General features: G+C 40.1%; 2 protein-coding genes across 2 annotated transcripts; both read left to right on the top strand.

Moving 5' to 3' along the window:
* The first annotated feature begins 2,870 nt into the window (after nt 1-2,870).
* On the top strand, nt 2,871-9,147 carry LOC120420146 (putative gustatory receptor 28b). The gene is made up of 4 exons (XM_039583104.2): nt 2,871-4,145; nt 8,595-8,666; nt 8,727-8,816; nt 8,872-9,147. The coding sequence occupies exons 1-4, from the start codon at nt 3,090-3,092 to the stop codon at nt 9,001-9,003; spliced, it is 1,350 nt and encodes a 449-aa protein (XP_039439038.1). The 5' UTR covers nt 2,871-3,089; the 3' UTR covers nt 9,004-9,147.
* A 286-nt stretch (nt 9,148-9,433) lies between these two features.
* On the top strand, nt 9,434-12,032 carry LOC120420144 (U2 small nuclear ribonucleoprotein auxiliary factor 35 kDa subunit-related protein 1). Its single transcript, XM_039583103.2, has 6 exons — nt 9,434-9,564; nt 10,150-10,723; nt 10,784-11,022; nt 11,080-11,183; nt 11,379-11,535; nt 11,593-12,032. The coding sequence occupies exons 1-6, from the start codon at nt 9,539-9,541 to the stop codon at nt 11,969-11,971; spliced, it is 1,479 nt and encodes a 492-aa protein (XP_039439037.1). The 5' UTR covers nt 9,434-9,538; the 3' UTR covers nt 11,972-12,032.
* Nucleotides 12,033-12,258: the final 226 nt, after the last annotated feature.

Genomic DNA, 12,258 nt, shown 5'->3' with positions numbered 1-12,258 from the left:
TGGCGTGGACAAATTCGTTTGTTTGCTGATGATACGGTTCTTCTGTATGGGAACGCTGACAGTACAAGGATTGCTGAGGACATAAAAGCTGATCTACAGTGCCTTCTTGAGTACTTCAAGTCAAACCTGTTATCACTAAACCTGGGAAAAACAAACTACATGATTTTCCACTCTGCATGGAGGAACGTGCCTGTCTTGCCTGCGGTACTTGTAGAAGATGTTGAGATCCAGAGGGTTTCAGTATACAAGTACCTTGGTCTAATACTGGACAGTAAGCTGAACTGGGAGTTGCATATCGATCATCTGAAACAAAAGATTGCACCCATCTGCGGAGCTCTATGGAAAATGTCGTCGTTTGTGCCTCGAACCTGGCTGCTGAAGTTGTACTACACAATGGTTCACTCGAGACTCCAGTATCTTACAGCGGTATGGGGTTCAGCGCGCCAGGTTCGAATTCGGGAACTGCAATCGCTACAAAACCGCTGTTTGAAAGTGGTGTTCAACCTTCCCCGGCTGTATTCCACCCAAATGCTGTACGAAGACCCGAGGCACTCCGCCTTACCTATCCGAGGACTCCATGCCATTCAGAACATAACACTGACGCACAACATGATCAACGATCCTGAGACCCACCACAACCTTGAGCTTCCAACACTCAATAGTGGACGCCCCACCAGCTCTACTGGAGACCTTAGATTAACACGCCCCAACACAGAGCTTGGAAAAAATCGCTTCACGTACATTGGCTATAAACTGCACAACCTTCTGCCCGTTCCCCTAAAACTAGTGACTTCGAAGCAATCTTTCAAGCAAAGACTCCGTAGTTTATTGAAATCCACTGTCAGTTGCTTTCTTGCTGCCAACGATGTTCGCCTCTAATGCCACCCTATCTGCTCTAACTCTCGTTTTCCGATGCCGCCACCGCCCGCCGAGACCGCCAACCGCCAACCGCCCACCACCAACCGCCCACCGCCAACCGCCAAACGCCCACCGCCAGCCATCAACCGCCCATCGCCAATCGCCCACCACCCACCGCCCACCGAAAACCGCCAAATGCTTACCACCCACACCCCACCACCCACCACCATCAATTGTATTCACTAACACCAGTCTCTAACTCTTAAAAAAAAAAAATTAAAAAAAAAAGAATCGCAAAAAAATAAAAAAAAGAAGAAAAAATCCTCTTAAAAGAGCAAAATTGCTCACTGAGGATTTGTACAGTTAAGCGAGCTGGAAAAAAAAAAATCCACCAGCAACAACCACCGAGCCTAACCTCTTCCAGGTAGGTGAATGTTTCCAGCTGCTTGCTAGGAAGTGTGAAATTCGGTTTAAAAAAAAAAAAAAAAAAAAAAAAAAAAAAAAAAAAAAAAAAAAAAATATTCAAACATTTCGAATGCAATAAATATTGAAACTTTGAAATTTTGAGTATTTTTAATGAAAATACGTTATTTTGTGAACATTTCAAGTATTTTCAAAAAATATTATAGCTTTAGAAATTCATTAAAATATCTTGATCATTTGATACACAATGTATGTATTATTATGTATGTATTACACATATTGTGAAAAACTAAAATTTTTAGCATTTTTTCGAAAATACGTAGTTTTGTGAAAATTTTTAGAGTTTAAAGAAAAATGTGTTACAACTTTCGAAATGTATGAAAAAAATCCCGATCGAAATTAAAAAAACTGAAATTTTGAGGGGGTTTTATTTGAAAATATGGAAGATTTTAAAAAATTGTCCACGAGGTTTATGGATGGTCTCTTCCAATTTTGCACCAAATCTGATAAAGTTTAGGAGTCCCTCTTGAGCCTTGAAGTTTGCATCAGAATTTTTGAAAAAAAAATATGGCGAAAAGCGATATTTTTTTTCCCGGAAGGTGGTGTTAAATGAGTCGAAATTTCATCAAATTTAAGATTTAATGAGAAATTTAACGTTTTGCCTTTTTGACGAAGAGCACAAAGCGATCTGAGTTGATCATGAAAATTTATTTGCGATCGACAGCGATCCTTAAACCTTTACCGATTTTGCTCAAAATTTGGCAAAAAACGCAATCCATTTCTACGACTTCCCCTTCCGATAGAAGGCCAGGAGGATAAGGTGGGAATCGAACCCGCGCCTCATCGCATCTTAGGAATCGGCAGCCGAAGCCGCTAACCACCGCGCCACGAGGCCATTTACCAAAGAATTTGAACCACATTTTTTGTGTTGTCATCCTACTGTGCAATAATTTTTGACAATTTTTATAGCTCAATGTTATTTCTCATAGTTGGCACATGAAATTTATCAGAACAAAAACCTAAAAATATTTTTTTTATGTAGAGCAAACATTTTCCTTACAATCATAATTATTCATTCATGATTTTGATGGGCAAGTGCAGCACGCTCTAAAAGAACTCCATGTCATTCAGTGCACTCATGATACTAGCAATCAACTGTATTGCAATTTAAAATGCCAAACAAACATGCCACCAACCCTGTCATGTAATATTCTCCAATTACCACCCACTGCACAGTACACACCTGGCTCAACATAACAGTTATTACTTATACACACCACACAAGGATCCATGCTCATCTCCACCTTTTACCGTGGCGTCAATTCGCCTTTGATTATACCGTTTACACAATTACTCCTTCAGTTATACTCTGTTGCCACTCTGCCCAAGTTCAAGCCGATTTCCGCGCGCTAACCCTCGACGAGCTACGAACACTGCGTTGAACTCTTTGATCGGTATCAACCGTTTTCGCTGGAATTCAGAATTGACGTAGAAGCTCCTTTTTACTACCTTACCACTAAACGACACCCGAGAGCTCATTTGTTACGCAAACAAGGCTCCCTTTTGATGGGACGATGCCTTATCGGGTTCTAACCCGTCAACAAGGGCTGGTGGCGTTCGCTCGGGCGCGTATGAATGGAACGATTTAATCCTGTGGCGTGGCAAATGGCACCGATACCTATCACCAGTACGCGAGTGCCATTAAAAATACATAAGGACGAGAAAGTGTGACGAGCGAGGATAATAAACTTAACGGCAAGCCTGCCGGGACTAGTTCCTGTCGAGCCGTTGAGCTGTCAAGTTCAATCATGGGGTTCAAGTGGCTTCGCAAATTGCTAAATCCGACCAACTTCTACGCGGCCCAGCGGCCAGTTCTGCGGACCACGTTCATCACTGGGATGACTCCGTTTACGGTGTTTACGAACGGGACGGACTCGGTGTTGAAGTGCACGACCTTTGGTTATCTCAACTCGTGTCTGCACAGTATTCTGTTCTGTACGTGCTACGTAATTGCACTGCTCAAGCAGGAAAGTGTCACAGGATACTTCTTCAACACGGAAATCAGCTCTCTTGGAGACATTCTGCAAATCTGGATCGGCATAGTGGCGCTGGTGATGACCTTCGCGTACAGCATTTTCCAACGTGATAAGCTGATTGACGCATTTCACTCGCTGGCTAAAACTGATCAACATTTCAAGGAAATTGGCGTTGAGACAAACTACCAGAGCACCCTGTACTACAACTATCTACTAATAGTGATGTCAATTCTAATTCAAATCTCGTACTGCACCGTGTGCGTCCTAGTCCTAGCCAGTTCAAACGTCTACCCCTGTATCACGGCTTGGATGTCCTTCTTCCTACCGTTCCTCATGATGTCGATGGTCATCGTCCTGTTTGTCTGTCTGGTCAACCAAACCCGCCACCGGTTCCACTTGCTGAACAAGGTCCTCAAATCCCTTCGTGACATTAGCAACGACAAGCAACTGGCCGCGTACAACGAGAAGCAAGAATCGGTCAAAGTAGTGCGAATCCGTCAACCCCTCGGAATTTCGTCCGTATTTTCCAACACCAATCGGTACATGCCCGACGTAATAAACCGGGTGGCCAACATTCAGGACGAGCTGTGCGATGCCTGTAACTGCGTGGAGGAATATTTTAAAGTGCAAATGTTGGCCATTGTAACGATCTCGTTTTTGATTGCTGTGTTTGATTCGTACTACATCCTGGAGACCATCTTTACCGACGGGCACAACAATACGCCGTTTAGCAAGCTGCAATTTGTGATGTTTTTCCTGTACCAGGGAGCGGTGCACATGATTGGGGTTGTGAAGATCGTGTTTGTCAGCAATAAGGCGGTTAAAGAGGTAATATTATCATCGGATTTGAAATTAACACTGAATTGACAAAACTTGATGAAATTTTAGTAGCTGACAGATTACATTTTACATGAAGCAGGGAAGGTTGGATTATTTTGAAAAATCGCCTTATCGACGAGATAGTTAATTTTGCTCATGAGTAACCTTGGGTGTGAGAAGGTTAATTGAAATCGCGTTTTATGAGTTGGTGCACCATTTATTTTTTTATTTTTTATTTTTTTTCAACTGTAAAGTTTGTGTTAGCTTACTAGGAAAAGGAACCTGGTACAGTGCATTGAACTGAATTTCCCTGAAGCTTACAAAAGCAACAAAAACTATTTCGATTATCATAAGACTCGTTTATTTGATGTTTCGATTATCCAAAATTTGATTATCCGAAACTTCAGATGATCGAAATACAAAAAAAAGTTCTGTTTTTTTACATCAGAGTCCGATTTGTGGTTGTTCCATTAACAAATAAATATGGGTCATTCCATCAGCAGATGCAGCGAATGAAACTGATGTAGGTAATCTCAAATACTCAAAACATTAAAATTCGATATCTCTGGAACGAAACATATTCATTTCTGCCGATAAGTGATTCTTATGTGGGTAATTCTCTACCAACTCACACGAAATCGGGAAAAGTTGCCCCGACCCCTCTTCGATTTGCGTGAAACTTTGTCTTTATTGGTAACTTTTGTCCTTGATCACGAATCCGAGGTCCGTTTTTTGATATCTCGTGACGGAGGGGCGGTACGACCCCTTCCATTTTTGAACATGCGAAAAAAGAGGTGTTTTTCAATAATTTGCAGCCTGAAACGGTGATGACTTTTATGTAAAATTAGACGCCAGATTTGATGGCGTACTCAAAATTCCGAAAAAACGTATTTTTCATCGAAAAAAACACTATTTTTTTTAATTCTCCCATTTTCCGTTATTTGACTGTAAAATTTTTTGGAACATGTCATTTTATGGGAAATTTAATGTTCTTTTCGAATCTACATTGACCCAGAAGGGTCATTTTTTCATTTACAACAAAAATTTTCATTTTAAAATTTCGTGTTTTTTCTAACTTTGCAGGGCTATTTTTTAGAGTATAATAATGTTCTACAAAGTTGTAGAGCAGACAATTCCAAAAATTTTGATATATAGACATAGAGGGTTTGCTTATAAACATCACGAGTTATCGCGATTTTACGAACAAAAGTTTTGAAAAAGTTGGTCGTCATCGATCATGGCCGTTCATGGTCACCCGCGACAGAAACGGACGACGAAACAAAGAAAAACGCAAAAAGTCACTTTTTCAAAACTTTTTTTTTGTAAAACTCGCGATAACTCGTGATGTTTATGAGCAAACCCCTTATGTCTATATATCAAAAATTTTGTAATTGTCTGTTCTACAACTTTGTACAACATTGTTACACTCTAAAAAATAACCCTGCAAAGTTAGAAAAAACACGAAACTTTAAAATGCAAGATTTTGTTCTAAATGAAAAAATGACCCTTCTGGGTCAATGTAGATTCGAAAAGTACATTAAATTTCCCATAAAATGGCATGTTCCAAAAATTTTTACTGTCGAGTAACGGAAAATGGGAGAATTTTTTAAACTTTTTTAGTGTTTTTTTCGATGAAAAATAAGTTTTTTTCGGAATTCTGAGTACGCCATCAAATCGGGCGTCTAATTTTACATAAAAGTCCCTTTGACACCAAAGTTCTATCTCATCACCGTTTCAGGCTGCAAATTATTGAATAACACCTCTTTTTTCGCATGTTCAAAAATGGAAGGGGTCGTACCGCCCCTCCGTCACGAGATATCAAAAAACGGACCTCGGATTCGTGATCAAGGACAAAAGTTACCAATAAAGACAAAGTTTCACGCAAATCGAAGAGGGGTCGGGGCAACTGCTGTGTGAGTTGGCGGAGAATTACCCATGTAAATTTTGATCACGGAAATGGATTCTACATCTAATTTCCTTCAAAATTGAGCTTAAGACCTTCTAAAATTTGTGGTTCCTGAGCTATCACCGCTTAAAAATCGTCAAAAAGTCGATTTTTTGGGGTGGTACCAAAATTAAGGGGGTGGTCCACTTTGGATGAAATTCCGCATTCTTGCTTTTTTTTGATAGTATAAATAGCCCTGCCAAATTTGAGCATTATGGTAGTTTCAAATGCTGTTCCGCCTCAAGTTGATTTACCCATATTCTAAATGTTTCAATATAGCCGCCATATTGGGTAACATATTCCCAGATCATCTTTGAACATTTTTTATGCATGTTTGAACTAAACGACACAAGACATCAAAAACGACATTGGCGAGGATTCAGGATTATCTAAACTATTATTAAAAATAATTTTGAGAACAATTTTGTAATTTGAAACAGTTTGATGGAATAATCAAACTGTCTATTAGGGAAATTAATGGAATAACCAAAATTAGTTAAAAACGGGTTTATAAAACATATCTGATCATGATTAAAACATTAACAAACAAAAAGAACTGTTTTGCCTTCCTCACTGAGGTAAAGCTATAATCTTGCTCTAAAAATGAACTTTCTATTAAAAGCTCCTAGACCCACCTTCATGTATACATATCTACTCAGAATCGAAAACTGAACAAATGTCTGTGTGTGTGTATGTGTGTGTGTATGTGTGTGCGTATGTGTGTGTGTATGTGTGTGTGTGTATGTATGTATGTGACCAAAATTCTCACTGAGTTTTCTCAGCACTGAACCGATTTTGATCGAACCAGTTGCATTCGACTTGGTTTAGGGTTCCATACATCGCTATTGAATTGTTTGAAGTTTCGATTAGTAGTTCAAAAGTTATGCATAAAAATGTGTTTTCACAAATACCCGGATCTCAATTATATGCATGTAAACGATGTCCGGATCCATCATCCGACACATCGTTGATTAGGTAATTGAAAGGCCTTTCCAATGAGTCCAAGACATTGAAGATCTGGCAACCCTGTCTCGAGTTATGACCACTTAAGTGATATTTATGTACTTTTTTTAAGCCGGATCTCACTTAAACGTATGTAAACTATGTCCGGATCCATCATACGACCCATCGTTGGTTAGGTAATTGAATGGCCTTTCCAAAGAGTCCAAAAAATTGAAGATCTGGCAACCCTGTCTCAAGTTATGACCACATAAGTTATACACTGTGTTCTTTTTTTCTGGACCTAAAAAAATGATGAAACCACTCATATACCCATTTTTGGTAAAAAGTGAGGAAGGCATCAACCACATAGGTGGATTAAGTTAGTTTTTTAATACATCCTAATATACATCATCGCTTGTGTGCTATCTTGTGACAAGTCCTATCTTTTTACAGCAGACGTGTTACAAGATATCTTACAAGCGACGAAATGGTAATTGTTATCATGATAAACTGTTTGACACTTTGTTATTATTTTTTCTGTTAAAAAATAGTTTTTTTTTATATATAATTCTAGCTTATCAAATTTTTATTTTAGTTTGAAAATGTACGACTATTGTCTTTTGCAAGCAGAATATAACCAAACTTTTTGGCACACTCAGCAAACGTCATATCAATACAAATTGCTGCCGGCACTTTCCTGACAGCAATTTTGTATGGTTAGACATTTCACTTCGTGCATCAGCCAATAATTAAGGCCATAAGGCTTTCTAGTCAGAAATTTACCAACACATTTAAGGTATGTTTGCATCAGACCGAGCCACGTAGCCCAGTGGTAACGCTTCCGCCTCTTAAGCGGTAGATCGGGGTTCAAATCCCGGCTCGGACGAACACAACTGGTGATCTTTTCTCTTCTGGAATCGATTGCTTAGTAAAGTGAAGGTATTGTATCGTCACAAACTGGACCTTATCACAACACCTTAGGGAGGCGACCTATGGAATGTTAACATTAACCTTAACATGTTAACAGTTGAGAATGAAACTGCCACTGAATCCGCTTTGTAAATGCCGGCCCCGATACTCTTTATGGGTGTTCCCCTCAGGAACTGGGAAAGATTTACTTACTTGCATCAGATTTCCTATCTCTTTCTAGCAAAAGTTTTTTTTATAGGCGACTAGGTGTTTGTATCAATAAATAATGATTGCCGAACATTAAACTTTTCATTGCAATTTCTTGTACAATTGATTTCAAACGATTGAAAATACATTGTATAACGTTGGCACTTTCAAACTTTTTGCAAATTTTGAATTTGTTTTTTTTTATAAATTAATTGATCTTTGCCATTTTCGATAGAAGCTGGGCTGAGGCTTAAATTTTAAATTTATTCATTTTTTTGGTCATAAGGTCTGAAATGCAAAAAAGAAAACCTTGAGACTACATTTGATTTTGTATTTTATTTAATCTAACGATTTATTTTCCTATATCACAAAAAAAAATCTTATTTTATTTACTGCAAGTGCGAGCAAAAACGTTTTCTAGCTTCTTTAATCAACAAAAAAATATTTATTTCCAGAACGAGAAAATAGCCGTTAACGTGCACAAACTGATGAATGTTAACAAGTACGACGAGGACCTAACAAAGCAGGTAGTTAATTACCCTACATCTACCTAGAATTATCAGTAATTAATCAACTTCTATTCCCAGCTTGCCCAGCTTTCGCTGCAGCTAACCCACCGAAAGGTGTCATTTACTGCTCATGGATTTTTCAAGCTCGATTTTACGTTGCTGTTTACGGTATATTTGGGGAAAATTTATTTTAATTATTTCATTTAAAACTTTAACATTTCAGCTTGTTGGTGCTGCAACTACGTATCTCGTCATCTTAGTACAGTTCACGTTGAATCAGAATGAAATGTGCACACAAATGGTTCCAAACTCCACCGTGAGATCAATGCTGAAAAATAGCACAAATAATGCTTAATTCTATAAAGAAATTACAGTTGGTTCATTACTTTTAATTATTGTCAGTGTTATTTTTAAACTCTGCTTATTATTGTTGAAAATATTTCATTATGTGTAGTACACCTCTCATGTTCTATTTAAAATTTGACCTACAATTTTTTTAAACGCGTTTGGTAAAAACTGAAGTTTTACCGATGTAAGTAGACATTTCTTTTGTTTGTAAATTAAATAATAAATAAAAACCTTTCAAGTTCAATAAAGTCACATGTTTCATATTCTTCAACTGCTCCTGTTGAAATTTTAATAACTACCCACTTTTGATGACATTCCAAGACTACTCAATTCAAAGTGATGCATCGCACGACGCGACGAATGTTGCATCGCATTAATTATGTCACGTCACTTGAATCCATCTCCGTTGAAATGTTGAACGTCAACTTTGTTTATGTTTTCAATCGTGTTGACATCGTGAACATCAGCTGCCGGGTTTTCAACTAAAATTTGGCTTGTTTTTGCGATATTTTTGATTGATTTTCGTGGAACTAGTGTTACAAATGACAGAAAAGAGTGTTAAAATGAGGTAAAGATAATAGCGAGTTAGTGAAGAGCACGTTCTGAGATGGGAAAGGGTGTGTCACCTTCTGGAGTTTCGTTTCGCTTCATGAAACTTTGTACTGCTACCTTGTATAGAGCCCAAAGATGAAGTTCTTCGTCAGATTAGTGAGTTTAGAGATTATGGGTTGCAAAATTGAATATGTAATAAATTATTAAATGAGTATTTATTATAAGATTGATATAATATAATTAGGGCGTGAGCCACGTAGCCTTGTGGTAACGAATAGATCGGGGTTCAAATCCCGGCTCTAACCAACACAACTGGTGATCTTTTCCCTTCTTGATTCGATTGCTTAATAAAGGGAAGGTAGTGTGTCATCACAAGCTTGGACCTTATCACGTAACCTTAGGGATGACGACCTAAGGTTAGCTAACATTATGTTACGAGATAGCCATTGGATCCGCTTTGTAAATGCGGCCCCGATACTCTTCATGGGCCATGGCGAAAATTACTCAACTAGTTTGAAGTCTCTTAGGATGAGCTTAATGTTTACATATGGACGTTTTGTTTTTAAATAAATATTTATTGTTCAAAACTTCCCAACCCAAGCCGCAAGGACTGGCGCAAGTTGTTCAAGAAAAACCGCCGAAAGCGACACCGTCAGAAGGTGGCTCAGGAGCGTGACCGTTTGGCGCAACAAGCCGAGCAGGCCAAGCTGGCCAATCCCAACTACGTTGCGTACCTTCGGGAGAAGGACCAACTGGAACGGGAGGCGGCCACGCGGGAGGAGGAACGCAGCCGGTACGAGCACGCCCTCTGGCTGGACCGGGAGCGAGAAGCTCGGGTTGCGTTTGAGAAGTTGAGGAAGAAGCGCGAGGAGGAGCAGCGGAAGCAAGATGAGGAACGAGAGCGGATACGGAAGGAGTTTGAGGAGCTGGAGCGGAAGGCGAGGGAGGCCAAAGAGGAGAAGCAGCGGCTGCTGGAGGAACTTCGACGCAGGCAGCTGGAACGGGAACGGTTGTTGGCGGAATACTTGGCCGGGATCGATGACCACTTGGAGGGTCTTTGCCAGATGGTGGACACGAGGACCGGAGCGAATGTTTGCGGATTCTTTGGGAAGATTGGAGTTTGTAGGTACGGGATAAGATGCAGCTCGAATCATCCGACACCGGGATTGAGTCAGGTGTGTAGCTTAATAATCGTAAATTTTGGTCAGACTGGCAAGTAATTAACTTTTTTCTAGCTTCTGCTGATTCCCAACTTCTTTGCCCACCCTGCGCTGGACGACCGAAATAATCCGGAGTATGGCACCGATTCGGGCATAGAGTTCGACGAGGATGAGCTTTACCGATGTTACAACGAGTTCTTCCACGACATCATCGCGGAATTCGAGTCGTTCGGACTGATTCGGTACATTTTCGTGTGTCGGAATCATGCCGTCCACCTGCGCGGGAACGTATTCATCCAGTACGATAGCGTGAGGTGAATTTTGATGATTTCCCAAAAATTTTGCGTTGCTCACTTAGGTTTTGATTCTAGAAGTGCCGCCAAAGCTCAGCAAAGGATGAACGGTCGCTTTTACGCGTCCCGACAGCTTCACGTTGAGTTCCGGTCGCCAATCTCGTGGCCTGCTGCCGTCTGTGGTAAATCTTCTCAAAAGTATCCTTTTAAAAAAACTTTAAAATTGAGTGCCCACAGCTTTTATTTTGATTACTAGCCCATCTTGTTTGTTGAATTTGCCTTAACCCATGACTAATTTGTTCGATTATTGTTACCAGAGTATGGATAAACAGCAAATCGCCCCAAATAATACCGCAAAACGTTTGCAATTTATCTAGGTCTGTTTGAGCAGTCACGCTGCCAGAAGGGCAAAAACTGTAACTATCTGCACTTGATGAGGAACCCGGTCAGCAAGTATCGGTACTGTCACTCCAAAGAACTTCACTCCGTGCGGGAATCGCAGAGGATGTCGCAGCGATCGCAACCTCAGGAAAGGTAGTGTTACCACCTTCAACTCAAACTTAAATTATAACTCCGAAAATTTCTTCGCAGAAGCTGGGACGACATCGAAATACCTGCCAAGCAACGCACCAACTGGCGCTGGTCGGAGACCCCCGAAGTGGAAGCGCCGAGCCGCAACGGTCGTGGTCAGTCCCGGTTGTCCAAGGAACGTAGCGATTCTAGTCGAAGCTGCCGATCCGGACGAAGTCACAGTAGGTCCAAAGAGCGATCGCGCAAAGATGGTGATGATAGGAGGAGCCGCCGTGAATCACGTTCGGGAAGTGATCGAAGCAGCAGGAGACACCGGGAAGATCGCTCGAGTGAGCATAAGAAGAAAAAGAAGAAGAGAAGTCGCTCGAAAAGCAAAGAACGAAGCTCTCAGCGAAGACACAAAGAGTCCCGCAGCGAGTCGGAGCGAAGGAAGCGTTGAGCTGAAACTAAAAAAAAATGTTTGCCAAAGTTTTTAGGATATTTAATTAAAGAACAAATAACAGAAATGTTGGATTTTAGTTTTTCTTCATTTGACGAGATATCTATTACCTTAAAATTTTACTCCTATTTAGCTTATTACTCGATTTCAAATAAAAATGCTTTTTAAAAGATGTCATTGAACGTCTAAGTGCTGATATGCACTCATTAGGTGATTTCCGACAATTATTCTGAAAAAGTGCGTCCGATTTCTGCGGGTGAGCTCGGATAACGTAATGTTCCAACGAA

The sequence above is a fragment of the Culex pipiens genome, chromosome 2 (genome assembly GCF_016801865.2).
Source record: "Culex pipiens pallens isolate TS chromosome 2, TS_CPP_V2, whole genome shotgun sequence".
Taxonomy (NCBI): domain Eukaryota; kingdom Metazoa; phylum Arthropoda; class Insecta; order Diptera; family Culicidae; genus Culex; species Culex pipiens.
This window is presented reverse-complemented; position numbering and strand designations above follow the sequence as displayed.